Source organism: Tachysurus fulvidraco, chromosome 23 (genome assembly GCF_022655615.1).
Source record: "Tachysurus fulvidraco isolate hzauxx_2018 chromosome 23, HZAU_PFXX_2.0, whole genome shotgun sequence".
In the NCBI taxonomy this organism is placed as follows: domain Eukaryota; kingdom Metazoa; phylum Chordata; class Actinopteri; order Siluriformes; family Bagridae; genus Tachysurus; species Tachysurus fulvidraco.
In genome coordinates, this window is record NC_062540.1 from 11,605,702 (window position 1) to 11,618,734 (window position 13,033).

Consider the following 13,033-nt stretch of genomic DNA (forward strand, 5'->3'; position numbering starts at 1 on the left):
GAAATCCTCAATGTATTGACTATGTACAAATATAGACAAAAATATCTATATCATATTTTGAAAAATCATTATTTCCCAAGAGTGACAGGAAGCAAATTTTTAATGATGATTGGTCATTTCGGAGGTTTCATTGTTCATAACTTTTACTTTCACCCACAATTACAATTTATTTATTTGTAGCATACAGAATTTTACATACTGTAACTAATCTAATCCAAATTCATCTTAACTAATATTGTATGAACAAATTAGTCTGGAGTCAGTGTTATGAACTCACTATGAACAAATTAAGCAGTAAAATATCACCATTTCTTAAGATGCCATTTCAAACTGGCAAAGAACAAAAGAGACACCACAATTTATGTGAGCCTTTGCTTATTTGCTGTATGACACTGTAGTCCGGTGGTTTATCTGTCTTCATATGCACACCAAAAAAAAAAAAAAAAGCATCATAACAGTTCATCATTTATTGCCAAATGCTGTAAATGTAAATTTATTGTACACAATTGTCACAATTTTGTTATATATATATATATATAGTTTTATGTATAACTACATTGTGACACGTGTACAACAAATGATGAACTGTTATGATGCTTTATTGATTGTTTTGATTGAGTTCTAAACTGACAGGATGTGATTACTACTCTAAGCTGATTTGATTGCTGAATGTACTTAACACGTTCCACAAGATTAAATTGAGTACCATTAACACAGTTATTTTTCATATCTCCAACCTGATTTAAATGTCTGTTTTCACATCCCTGAACAAAATCCTGACAACATCAAGCTCACACCTGAGTCAAAAACCAAACCAACGACACTCATTTTTCCAAAAGAACAATTTATTTATTTTCACACTTGTTAACATTAAACATTAACACTCTGGATGTGAAGTGTGTGTGTGTGTGTGTGTGTGTGTGTGTGTGTGTGTGTGTGTGTGTGTGTGTGTGTGTGTGTGTGTGTGTGTGTGTGTGTGTGTGTGTAAGCAAAACAAAAGTTTATTTCCTTAAGAAATAAAATAGAAAATCTTAAACAAAAGATTTTTCATATATACACACATTTAACAGGTGTATAGATCAACAAGATGTACTTCTTTACATCTGATTATTTTGAATGCAAAATGACATGAAGACATAAACATAAGATCCAGAAGGCAGATGTCTGGAACATTTTGGCTGTTCTGCTCATTTTGATATCAGGAAGTTTGCAGAGACATTGTCAGTGTGGAGGATCAGATTTGACTATATGTCTCATCTCCTCTGCCTTTTTAACCGCTTCCTCCAGATTCCGAGGTGACACCAATTCCAAACGCTGCAGTGCCTCCAGCAGCTGAGCACGTGAATTGCTGATGAAGGAGTGAGACAGGAACCAAGGAAGACCACCACCATTCCTCAAGGTATAAAGGGGTACTCTAGTCAGACCCAATACCTAGATAGAGAGATTGATTTTAGGTCATTAACATGAAAAAAAAAATATTATTTGAAAGCTTGTGGATTTACCTCAAAGCCGTGATCCACAGCATTAGAGACCGCAGCTTTCTCGATCTCTAGCAGCTCAGACTCTGTAATCTTCTTGCAATAAAAGTGTAAGATGAGGCTGGGAGGAGACTGAGCAAGGTGAGACGACACATAGTCGTTCACGGACACAGACACCGCTGCCCCCAGTTCCTCCTGTAGCTCTCTGCTCAAGCCGGCCTCCAGACTCTCCTCTGATGGTTTAACTAGCCTGCAGTAAGCATTTCAAAACACCTTAATCTACAATCACACTTAAAGGTAACAATGTTTGCCCCATGTCACAACTGCCACACTGTTTATTTGTTGGTGTAAAGCCCCAAACATTCAGATCTGATAATACAATATTAATAGCAAAATACTCAGGCTGCTGTTTGCTAAATATCAAAATGTAATTGTGTTAGTATAGGTTTCTGTAAATGTTGCTTATATTTCTATTTAGAAAAATGTATTTTATTTACCAATGTAACATGCTGGTACATGAATTGGTTAAGGTAAATTGGTGCTAGGTGTGAGTGCATGGTGCCTGAATTGGCCTGGCATCCTAACAAGCTGTGTTCCTGACTCACACCCAGTGTTCCTGGGACAGGCTCCAAATCCACTAAGGTTTACTGAAGATAAATACGTAATATTAAACGTTTACTACTTAATCACATGCAATCTGGAAACTAGCTGAGTGTTTGGATAGAGCACAATGCATATATTTTGACTTCTTGTTTTTACTTCTTGTACTGCTAGAGATTTGTCTATATATCTAATTTACTTCTTGGAACCAGAGCCGACTTCTTGTTTATAACTTTCTCTTTCATTTTTCTGTGATAAAAGCTGAGCTTATGATTGTGCTGACAGTAGGCAGTAAAAGCATAGAAAGTAAAATAATAGGAAGTATAATCTAGCTGGGAAAAAATCTGATGAATCTGTATACCTGGAGAATATTGGATGTAATATCTCATGCCAGGGAGCAGCCCAAGTAATTTAAAGAAAGCAGTTTTTTGGAAACCGATCTTGGTTGTGGGTACAATTCTCACCTTGGACCTGTGTGCATGGAGCTGGCCGTGTTTTTTTTTCCAAGGTGCTACAGTTTTCTCACCCATTCCAAACGCTTGTGTTGTAATCTGACTGGCATCTCTAGGTTGTTTCTAGTTTGAATGCGTGTGTAAGTGTGTGGGTTTGTGCCCCTTGTATCCCTGCCTTGAGTTCCATGTGATAGACTCCAGGTTCCCTGTGACCCTGACACAGAAAATGGAGGGATGGATCAACTAATTTGCATCAAATGGATTAGATTCTCACTCAGCCTTCATGTGTCACCTTACTGCTAGTTGTTGTTTTTGAATTTGAAAACTCCAAATTGCTCACTTACACAGGAGTCTATGTTTGCCTGTTTCTTCTTAGTGTGAAACGGTTAGAATTTATGTAGCTTCTTTAATTTAACTTACCCTCCTGGGAAGCCGAGTAAACCATCAAAGCGCATCTGCATCTGAAAAAGATGTGGAATTTTATTTCATTTGTGTGTGTGTGGTGTTTTGACCGCATTTGCAGAAGCATGTTGGGGAAAAGGTGGTTTCAAGTCCTAATTATTAGTTTTTGCTAATGATTTGACTTTGATTTTCATACAATTAGAAGGATTGATTAAATATATAGCCAAATATATAGTGCAAGCGATCATAGAGATAATGATAATAGTGATTCTACCCTTCATACAAAACCGTTCATTCTTTTTGTACCGAAATCCACCATACAATCTTGATACACTGTCCCAGCGCTTTGTTCACTCTACCCATAATCACGTGACCAACGCCTGAAGCTTTGTTTCACGTCATTACTGCTTTTTATCTGCCAGAAAAGAAGCACAAACCCTGGCAGCCATTTTGAGGATTGTGTAATGAAGTTGTCTAAGTAGTTTAATGAAGCAGAAGTAATGATTAAGGAGACAGTGAGCAGTTTAGCAGTTTAGTTACCAACTGAGAATGGATCAATGCTTAGTTTTGAATTCATCATAAAATATAAAACTGCCCAAAACACCTCTTTCAATTTGAGTTACCAGTGTATACAGATATCCTTTCATTTTAACTATACACAATATACAGGATACACATAAAATACATTGAAATGAAATAAACTTTCTTGACTGTATGTACACAAAACAAATATATAAATAATGAACTGATCATGGACTACAGGAAAATAATGAATGCAGAGACTTATGAAGTTATAAATTCCTTGGTGTCTTCATCACTGAGGATTTCGCATGGTCACTGCACAGCAGGCCTGTTATAAGGTACACACAGCAACACCTTTACAACCTCATGCACAGTAAAAGATTCTATCCGAGGGCATCCTTACTAGCAGCGTTAACAGCTGGTTTGGGAACCGTGCTGATCTTAACCATAAAATCCTGCATGTAGCATTAAAGTAGTACAAATTACCCAGTGCATCACATGAGGGGAACCTCGCTCCGTCCAGGACATTTACTACAGACGGTAGCTGAGGAGTGCCTGGAGGAGTGTCAAAATATCCAGCCATCTGAACCAGCCATCTCACACTACCTCCTGGAGGCAGATGGTACCTCAGTGTTCCCACAGGCCAAATCACTGCTGAATAATTCTGCATAGCTCTAGCAGTACATTAAGTGCACACAGCACATTATCTGCGTATAACGTAGCCTACCGACTACACTCTACAATTTTATACCAATTTAACTGTTTACATATACAAGTGGGGTCATTTTCTTTTAAATGATGGACCACAAAACATCCATTGTTTTAAAATTATTTTAATATTGCCCTGATTAAGTTAAGATGTTTACATATATAACTACCACAGAATTACCACAAACAAACAGGTTCAAATGTATACATAGGATTATACTCTGAATGATGAATGAATAAGATAGAAGAAATAGATATATAGAGAAGAAATAAGAAAGAAGAAATAGATAGATAGACAGAGAGAGAAATAGATAAAGATAGAGAGCGAGAGAGAGTGTGTGTGAGCCGCTTCTCTACTAATAACGAACCATGACTTTAACTACTTAAATACACCAACATTTCCATATTCAACCAAATAAGTTAAATGACTCGTAAAAACCACCCATTTAGCTTAAGTAGGCTAATTTGAAATGTTTTCAATAGTGTGTGCAACTGTAACTGTATGTTACTATGGTTACAGCTGTATTATAGGAGCCTCGTTAATTTATGGTGACTGGAAATAGTGCACACAAACCTTCGAGCCAATCGTGTATACAGTACAGAAATACCCCAGTGTGGAGATTATTAATGGCTGCACTTTGTCATTTTAACCGCCAGACGGTGCTAACGTGCACTAAAGTACGGAAACCTTATTGTGGCGTCCTCACCGCCATTTTATGGTATTTCAAAATACAAGGCTGTCTGTGTGCGTCTCTGTGTTGTAAAAAATGAGTCCTATGTCTGGTTTTGCTGTGGATCTCACTGAATTTCATGGCATATCCCACATAAGACTAAGAAATAAAAACTTCCTTACCAGTACGATATGTTTAATTGGGATTTTGCCGAAGAGTTTAGCTTTGCTATCTGCATACAGCAGGATGTGACAGGCGTGTTTTTGGTCCAGTCTGGACAACGCTTCTTCTTTACTTATGTCTCTTGCAGCCATTTCGCACTCGAGCTAGTTTTAGCTTATCAGAGAAATAACTTAATAAATCTGATAACCGATAACAGTGTCAAGACAACTACAGTGGCCTAATAAAGTTAAATTTCAAAATATGAGTCCTGCATCATAGACCTCATGCAGTGTTTGGATAATGGAGTGACTTGGTGTTGATGGCCTGTGTATGATTATTTCTATCAGGCCTGAACTGGAGGCTAAAAACGTCTCCATTACCCTCACAGCATCAGTGAGGGTAATGGAGACGATTATATTATATATCAAATATAATATTTGATATATTATCAAATATAAACAAGTAAACCCGAGAATACCAAATGCCATGCCTGACTAGTTACACATTCAGCCTTTGGGAAATCTTGTATAAATTCAATTTTTATTATTTTATTTTTAATTGTATTGTATTGTTTTTTATTATTTAATTTAATTAAAATTTATTTTATTAATTTATATATATATATATATATATATATATATATATATAGATATATATATATATATATATTCCCCCTGCTTGATTTCAAATCTTGATTCAAGATCAGCTTTGTCACATTTGTTTTCTAATTAAAAATGTAAACAGACTTTCTCTTATTTTGTTTTAACCATGTTATTTCTGTCACGGATCTTGCAAAGCAACCCTTAATGTAAGAAAGACACTATATAAATAAAACATTATTATTAGAATCAGTATATTAGTAACAGAAGTAATATTATTAGTAATACAGGCTGCAGTAGAAGGTGTAGTTTTAGTAGCAGTAGGAGTATCAGCAGTATGTAGTAATATTAGGAGCAGCAGCAGTAGTAATAGGAGGAGGAGGAGGAGGAGGAAGAAGAAGAGGAGGAGTAATAGGGGTATACTGTTTAAATCACTGTAAGCTCTATCCTCTTACATATTCTACATAGACAGATAGGTGATAAGAAGAAAACAACATAAAGTGTCTTGGTCAGGTGTCCACATACATTTGGTCATATAGTGCATAATGGAAGTCTTAGTTGTTGCACTTAAACTTTTATGTGAAACTTCTTAAATTAGAAATATATTTATCAATTAATTTCTATACCTGTGTAAGTTTTATTTTAGAGATGGATGTTTACGTACAACATTAATCGAGTGAAAGAGGAACTGTCTTTAATGACATGATGATAAACTCATGATGTGATGATAAATAGTCTGTGGTATCTTACACAGAGATGCAGTGGATAAATAATTAAATTAATAGTAACAAATAGCAATGGTACCATAACATTTAATTTACATTTGTGGCATTTGGCAGACAACCTTATCCAGAGTGACTTACATTGTATCTCATTTTATACACCTAAGCAATTGAGAGTAAAGGGCCTTGCTCAGGGGCCCAGCAGTGACAGATTGGAGGACCTGGAATTCAAAGATTGGTGGACCCAGCAGTGACAGATTGGTGGACCTGGGATATAATATATGATGCTGTAATTGAGAGGAACCTGTAACACCAGTTTATATTAATGATTGTTACTGATGTCTATATGTCTATATACTGTACATCTTGGTTTTAATGTACCATTTAGAAATAATTTATTTGTTTGCCTACTTGTGGTTTGACAAAATAATCTTCACGGCATAGACACACATACTTGCCTGCAGTTTTCTTATTCTCAAAACAAGCTGCTAAGTGTCAGGCCATGCAGAGTGCTGCTGAGCGGTATGCAGCCCGGCCTGGAGTGTGTGTTGTCCATCTAAGGGGTGTAAGAATACAGCAGAGAGACAGTGAGGCAGGAAACAGATGGCTGCTCAAGTGTCTGGCCTCGTGCCCCCAGCACTTGTCAGAATTCTTGAGCAGCCTTACAGCGGGATTGGAGGCTTGCAACATCACTACGCTATGGGACTAGAAGAGGAAGGAGCACGTTTCACAGCCACACCCTTTAAGTGAAAAATCATTTGTCTTCATTTGCCTGCACCAGCTGGACATTGCTACACAGGACAGCCATACACTAAGGATCAGAGAGACATTAACCTCTGAGCCTTACACTCTGATAGCCAGCTTGAGTGGGTTTTACTATGAGGACATTTTGCTTCATACATTAATGTGTCACCATCAGACAGGTTAATTTTTTTTATTGATTCAATTTAAATGTTATTATAGAGTGTACATATTTATCTGTACTGTGAATATCTAAAATATACTGTACTGGATTTGTTGGTGTGTGTCTATGTTTTTATATCTTGGTGTGGAACATTATTTATTTTGTTATTCTTTTAAAAATAAAATAAAAAAAACTAAAGGATGCTAATATTTAGGTGTAGAATTAATAAGCTTCTGTAATTATTATGTAAATAAAAGGTCCTCATAAGAATAGTATGACAATGTGCGTGTGTGTGTGTGTGTGTGTGTGTGTGTGTGTGTGTGTGTGTGTGTGTGTGTGTGTGTGTGTGTGTGTGTGTGTGTGTGTGTGTGTGTGTGACAGGAGGGCAGCAGTTGTCACAAGGGACAGGTGTGGACTTTGTCTCTTGAGGCTTTCTGACTGAACCGCTCAGAGGCATCCGCTCACCGCCAGCATTCTCTGCTTCTTTGAAGCTTTGCCTTCTCTCAGAGCGGCTCTCTATGAACACACATTATGTTTGTGCAGCCGCACAGTGACCTCTCCTCATATATCCTCCCTATGATCACGGCTCCTGCAGTGTCACACCATGTCTGTGTGGGAACACTGCAACTGTACAAGGTCATGTACATATCTGTGTATAAAATAAGTGCATTCTGTTGGAATTTTATGTCTATGTGTGTATTAGTAAATGCTTCAGCAATTACAAATGTGTGCTTTATATTCACCTACATTAAAAAACAGAAAATCATAATCTTGACAATTTCATCAGTGAGCTTCATTACTTCATTACACAAGGCGGAAGTTTACCAGGGACATCATTCAAAATGTTTCTATTCAAAATTAATACATACACACACTCATAGACGCATACACACATAACTTAGGGGTTTTAATGGAAACCTGTTTACCTTAAAGGCCCAAATCAGTTTAATATACAGATAAGACATCAAAATGACATCTCGTTGCTCTTGATTTGTCTAATCCAATTGATCAGAAGGCATGGGTTAATTTTCTATAACCTCATGGCTTTAATAGATACGGCTGTGAAGTAAATTCCTTTAGCAGTTTGGAAGGAGTCAGTGCTTTATAGCAGACATGTTCTTATAAACATTGTGAAACTGTAATTTAATTTGAATAAAATTGTTCACAAATCATGGTGTCAGAGAAATTAAACACTTTGGGACATACGACTGCAGAAAAATGATCCATGTCTGGGTGGCATGTGTTACGACCCCAAAGTTGATTATGTTCATATATAATAGAATACCATGATTCAGTGGTTAACACATTTGCCTCGCACGTCCAGAGCTGTGGGTTTGATTCCCACAGTGTGCACTGAGTTTGCATGTTCTCCTCATGTTTCAGAAGATTATTCTGGGTAATCCAGAAAAAACAGCCCAAAGAGGTGAATGATTGTTGATTGGCATCTATAAATATTTATTTGGTGTGTTAAGAATGTACATGTAATCTATCAGTATTTGATGCCATTGCCTGCTGTTTACTTTTAAAATGCTTGTTACTTTGTAACACAACACTTGAATTTCGTCGCTTGGTTTAAGTCTGTGTGCTATTTAAATCAATCTACAAATTGTCTGTGATTGTTGTTGTCATTTCAAACCTTTCACTTTGTTATCTTTAAGCCATTGTAGGTATGCTTAGTATCCTCGTCCTGCTGGAATGTGGTGTTGCTTCAATATTGCATCCTAATTAAGATTATCTTCCTAGTTTGTGAAGTGCACCAGTACCTTTTAGAGTAAAACACCAAAAGGCTTTCATTCTGGTGTAGTGTTGTGTAGTGTGGATGTGTACACTTGGAACCTGAAGCATCCTTCACTAATTTATTTTGTTGTTGTCTTGAATACATTAAAATATTTAAAACAAAGTTCATTTAGTTTATTGTGGCTCCTTCCTGAAAGATGTCATGTCTGTCTGGTCCCAAGTTGTTAGATTTGTATACAGTTGTTCATGGTTCTTTCAGTTCTTTGGAGCTGAGTTAGTGGAGGTCCACATTTTTTTTCTGAGGTCTTAGCTGATTTGCTTGGATTTTTAGCATGGTGTGAATAACACTTTCTATAAAAGTAGGCCCTGAAATACTGCTATGAATGCACTCCCAATTAAGTAAAAGTCATTATATCAATTTCTGGGGTCTTTCAAGAGATGATCAGCTTGGTGACTACAAACTTTTCACCTACTGGAATTATGATATTGTTAATTCATGAAAATAAATCTGCCTTTATAACGTTAAAGTTATAAAGAATACCTCTAATGTGAACAAAGCAGATTTCCTAACTGACTTGCCATAACAAATGTATAGTAACTGGACAAATGTGGAGCTTAAAAAAACTGAAACTGAATCTCTAAAGCCTAAAATGTATGCAACATAATACTTTCTCAAAGACTGACTGAAATCAGAATCGCAGAAATAGGAATCAAATCCGGCAATCAATGCTCTACATTCGTTTACAATTTTAATGATCAAATTGATTTGTGATTGTTTATTCTCTAAGGTATTTGTACGTCATGCAGTTCATATGTTTGACACTACATGCCAAACATTATAGTATATGGTATATACTTGACCCTAAATGTCAAGGATTTGATCCCAGATGACCCCTAATTACACAGTACTCTCAAGCAAGGCACTTCTGCTTCAGCAGAAAATAACAATAGTAATGGAGTTGGTTAACACAAATCACTCTGAACAAAAGCATCATCTAAATAACTAACTATTGCTATCTGCATGGATTGATGGAGTAATAGATAGATGGGCAGATGGATAGGGTTTGGATAAGGGTATCTGCCAAATGCCATAAATGTAAATATTAATGACAGACAGACAGACTATATGCCCCAAAGTGGAGATTTGTTATCTATAGTAGCTGAAACGCGTAAATACACCTACTGGTCTAGAATCAAAACCTTGTTAGTGCTGTCCATCTTATTTGGGCTGACTGTGTGGCAGATTGTTCTGGCATGGCTGTGCTATTCTGGATCTACATTACTAAGTTTTATGAGCACTAGTGGCTATTGTCCTGGTTTAGGCGTCAGGCTCAGATAGGGTGGGAGACATTTCGCTGTCAAAACAATGACTAAAATAGACAAACAGCTGCAGGTGCTCTTATCTAGGTTACATTCTAAAGTGTGTGTGTGTGTGTGTGTGTGTGTGTGTGTGTGTGTGTGTGTGTGTGTGTGTGTGTGTGTGTGTGTGTGTGTGTGTGTGTGTGTGTGTGTGTGTGTGTGTGTGTGTGTGTGTGTGTTTTAGCGGTAGAAGATGTTGGAGGACAGGGAGATCAGCTCTATCACAATGCAGCTGAGCCTGGAACTAGAGCCATGAGGTGGCGGTGATGACGCATGTCCATTCTGAGAGACACTCGCTAAAAGACTGATTAGCTCACATTATTACTAATACAGGAGGAGGGCTGGAGATTAGAGGTCCTAGATATAGCTAAAGTTAAACAGACTCAGTCTCTCTATCTCTCTCTAGTTTATCACTCAATCACACACACATACACACACAGTGTGCTGAGTAACTGTCCTGCATGGTCTATCAACGTATTTAACCTGTGATTAATGAGGGATATTAAACAAAACCTGCATTAGTGTATACAAATCAAGAAAGGAAGTCAAAAGTTACTCAAAGCTCCAGTAAACGCAAACCATTTAGAAAATGAAATGTACAGAATAATAATAATAATAATAATAATAATAATAATAATAATAATAATAATAATAATGATAATAGGTTTCTTAAAGCTCTTTATGTGAGAAAGAAAACAGAAAAGGAAGTATAAAAGTAAAAAACAATGTATAATAGTATGCATCAAAAACAGTTCAAGGTGTAAAATACAATTCATAATAATAATAATAATAATAATAATAATAATAATAATAATAATAATAATAATAATAATAATAATAATAATAAAGAATATAACTTATTCACAAAAAAGTAAAGATTTAAATACAATAGGAGAGTGTGTTTCTCTGATCAGTGAAAAAGTCCCACAGTTTTTAAGATATAAAACAATATGCCCTATAGGGCCCCAGGCCATCATTTCAGTCTTTTAAACTCAGTTGAAATAACTTTGTATGTGATAATCTAAAACAACTGCTGAGCTCCATGTGCAGTTCCAGGAAGTCTGTATGATTTCAGATGGTTATTGCATCACTTTTTTTCAAGGTTTGCATACGAGATAAAGGCTACAACAAATTCTGCTAAACTACAAAATAAAACTAAGAAATTAACCATAAAAACATTACATATAAGCATAAGTCTAATATGATACTTATTATATTTAATAATTAGGTTATTTTATAGGTTAAATAAGGCTATTTTACACTGATAAACAATACACATGGTTTAACAAGTACAATAATAATAATAATAATAATAATAATAATAATAATAATAATAATAATAATAATAATCAGACAGACAGACAGACAGTTAGAAAGATAGATATGCTCATAATCATAGTTGTAATCATAATAATACAATAAGATGAAAAAGAAAAAAAAACTGATAAAAGCTAATAAACCTCACTCTATCCTTACTCTAAGGCAACGTTAACAGCTGAAGCCATGTATGTACAGATTAATAGTCCATCTAAACACAATGAATATCGTTAATGTTATTCAAAGCTAAACAATTTATTATTATAAATCAACTTAGGATTCGATTGATTTCCGGTACCTAGCTAAAATCTTTATAAATAAATTAACGGGTTTGCACTATGTACTGCAACAGCTATATATGGTTGAAATGACAATAAAAGCTACTTGACTTGACTTGACTACTTGAACACACTAAAACACTGTTAACCAATAATAACTGAACAGAAGTGGCATCTGCCTCTTTAACCACAGAGCCATGCCAGACAGCATGTCTATCTCTGAACATGTCTATCTCCACATGGAATGGCTACCATCACGACTGGGAGTATTCTCTTCTATTTTCGGCCTCCACAGCAGGCTCTGCTCTCTGCTACAGGACTCTTATCTCGGCTTTGGCTATCAAGGTCGAGAGCCTCGGAACCCCAACAACCAAAAGGAGGTTCAGGTTTTATTAGTGATTAAGTGTAAATACCAGCCATTATATCATATCTTAAAGGAGAATTACTGTGACATTACTGTGGCCTTTACTGAGAAATACATAATACTCTATTTCTCCATGTTTTATGTGTCCAAAGTCAAGTCCTACCTTATGTATCTAGTACAGAGCATAAAATCTAGAGCAACTTTTAGATACAGATTAGTGACAAATTAAAAGAAAACTAACAGTGCGTTGGTAATTTGCCAAGCCAACATGAGCTGCCAGAATATCTTCTAAATGTTAATAATTGTAATAAATCTTAATAAACACATAATTCATTATTAATTATGTATTGTATTAAGGAGTGAACACTATTCTTCCATAAGATATTCTCTGTTTAACACATCAACACAAAATCTCTGGTTGAGATCTGCATGTAAACACGATTACATTACTTACGCACTCTGGATGGGAGCATTGTCATCCTAGAAGAGACCACTACCATTGTTTTCATTATATGATAAAGATGATCAGTCAGATTTGTCAATCATCTGAATAAACATGACCATATATATGATACTATTTTGTGCTTTCTAATTAGCAAGTAATAAAGCATTATGATTTTATGAATTAGAATATAACACATTATGCATGATACTGCTTAAAAATGAAAATACTGTTCAACTGCTAAAATCTTATATTATAAAATATTAAACAGGCAGTATATATTAAAACATGCACTGAGTGAAATATTTAGACCCTT

The 13,033-nt window shown here is 35.7% G+C and overlaps 1 protein-coding gene and 1 long non-coding RNA gene across 4 annotated transcripts; one reads left to right on the plus strand and one right to left on the minus strand.

The window, feature by feature from the left end:
• Positions 1-949: 949 nt before the first annotated feature.
• On the minus strand, positions 950-5,297 carry zgc:103759 (U8 snoRNA-decapping enzyme). 3 transcript variants are annotated; one of them, XM_027170315.2, is made up of 5 exons: positions 5,016-5,297; positions 2,951-2,991; positions 2,706-2,744; positions 1,503-1,728; positions 950-1,431 (listed from the first exon to the last, which is right to left on the minus strand). In XM_027170315.2, exons 1-5 carry the CDS (start codon positions 5,145-5,147, stop codon positions 1,222-1,224), a joined length of 648 nt encoding a protein of 215 aa, XP_027026116.1. In that variant the 5' UTR covers positions 5,148-5,297; the 3' UTR covers positions 950-1,221. The 3 variants fall into 3 exon arrangements, with proteins under 3 accessions (XP_027026116.1, XP_027026118.1, XP_027026117.1); XM_027170317.2 differs by lacking the exon at positions 5,016-5,297 and adding an exon at positions 4,737-4,964; XM_027170316.2 differs by lacking the exon at positions 2,706-2,744 and having other exon boundaries at positions 5,016-5,293.
• Positions 5,298-6,443: 1,146 nt separating this feature from the next.
• Positions 6,444-8,390, plus strand: LOC125140065. The gene is made up of 2 exons (XR_007139302.1): positions 6,444-7,239; positions 7,602-8,390. It is a non-coding gene; the product is annotated as an uncharacterized LOC125140065 (long non-coding RNA).
• The last annotated feature ends 4,643 nt before the right edge of the window (positions 8,391-13,033 follow it).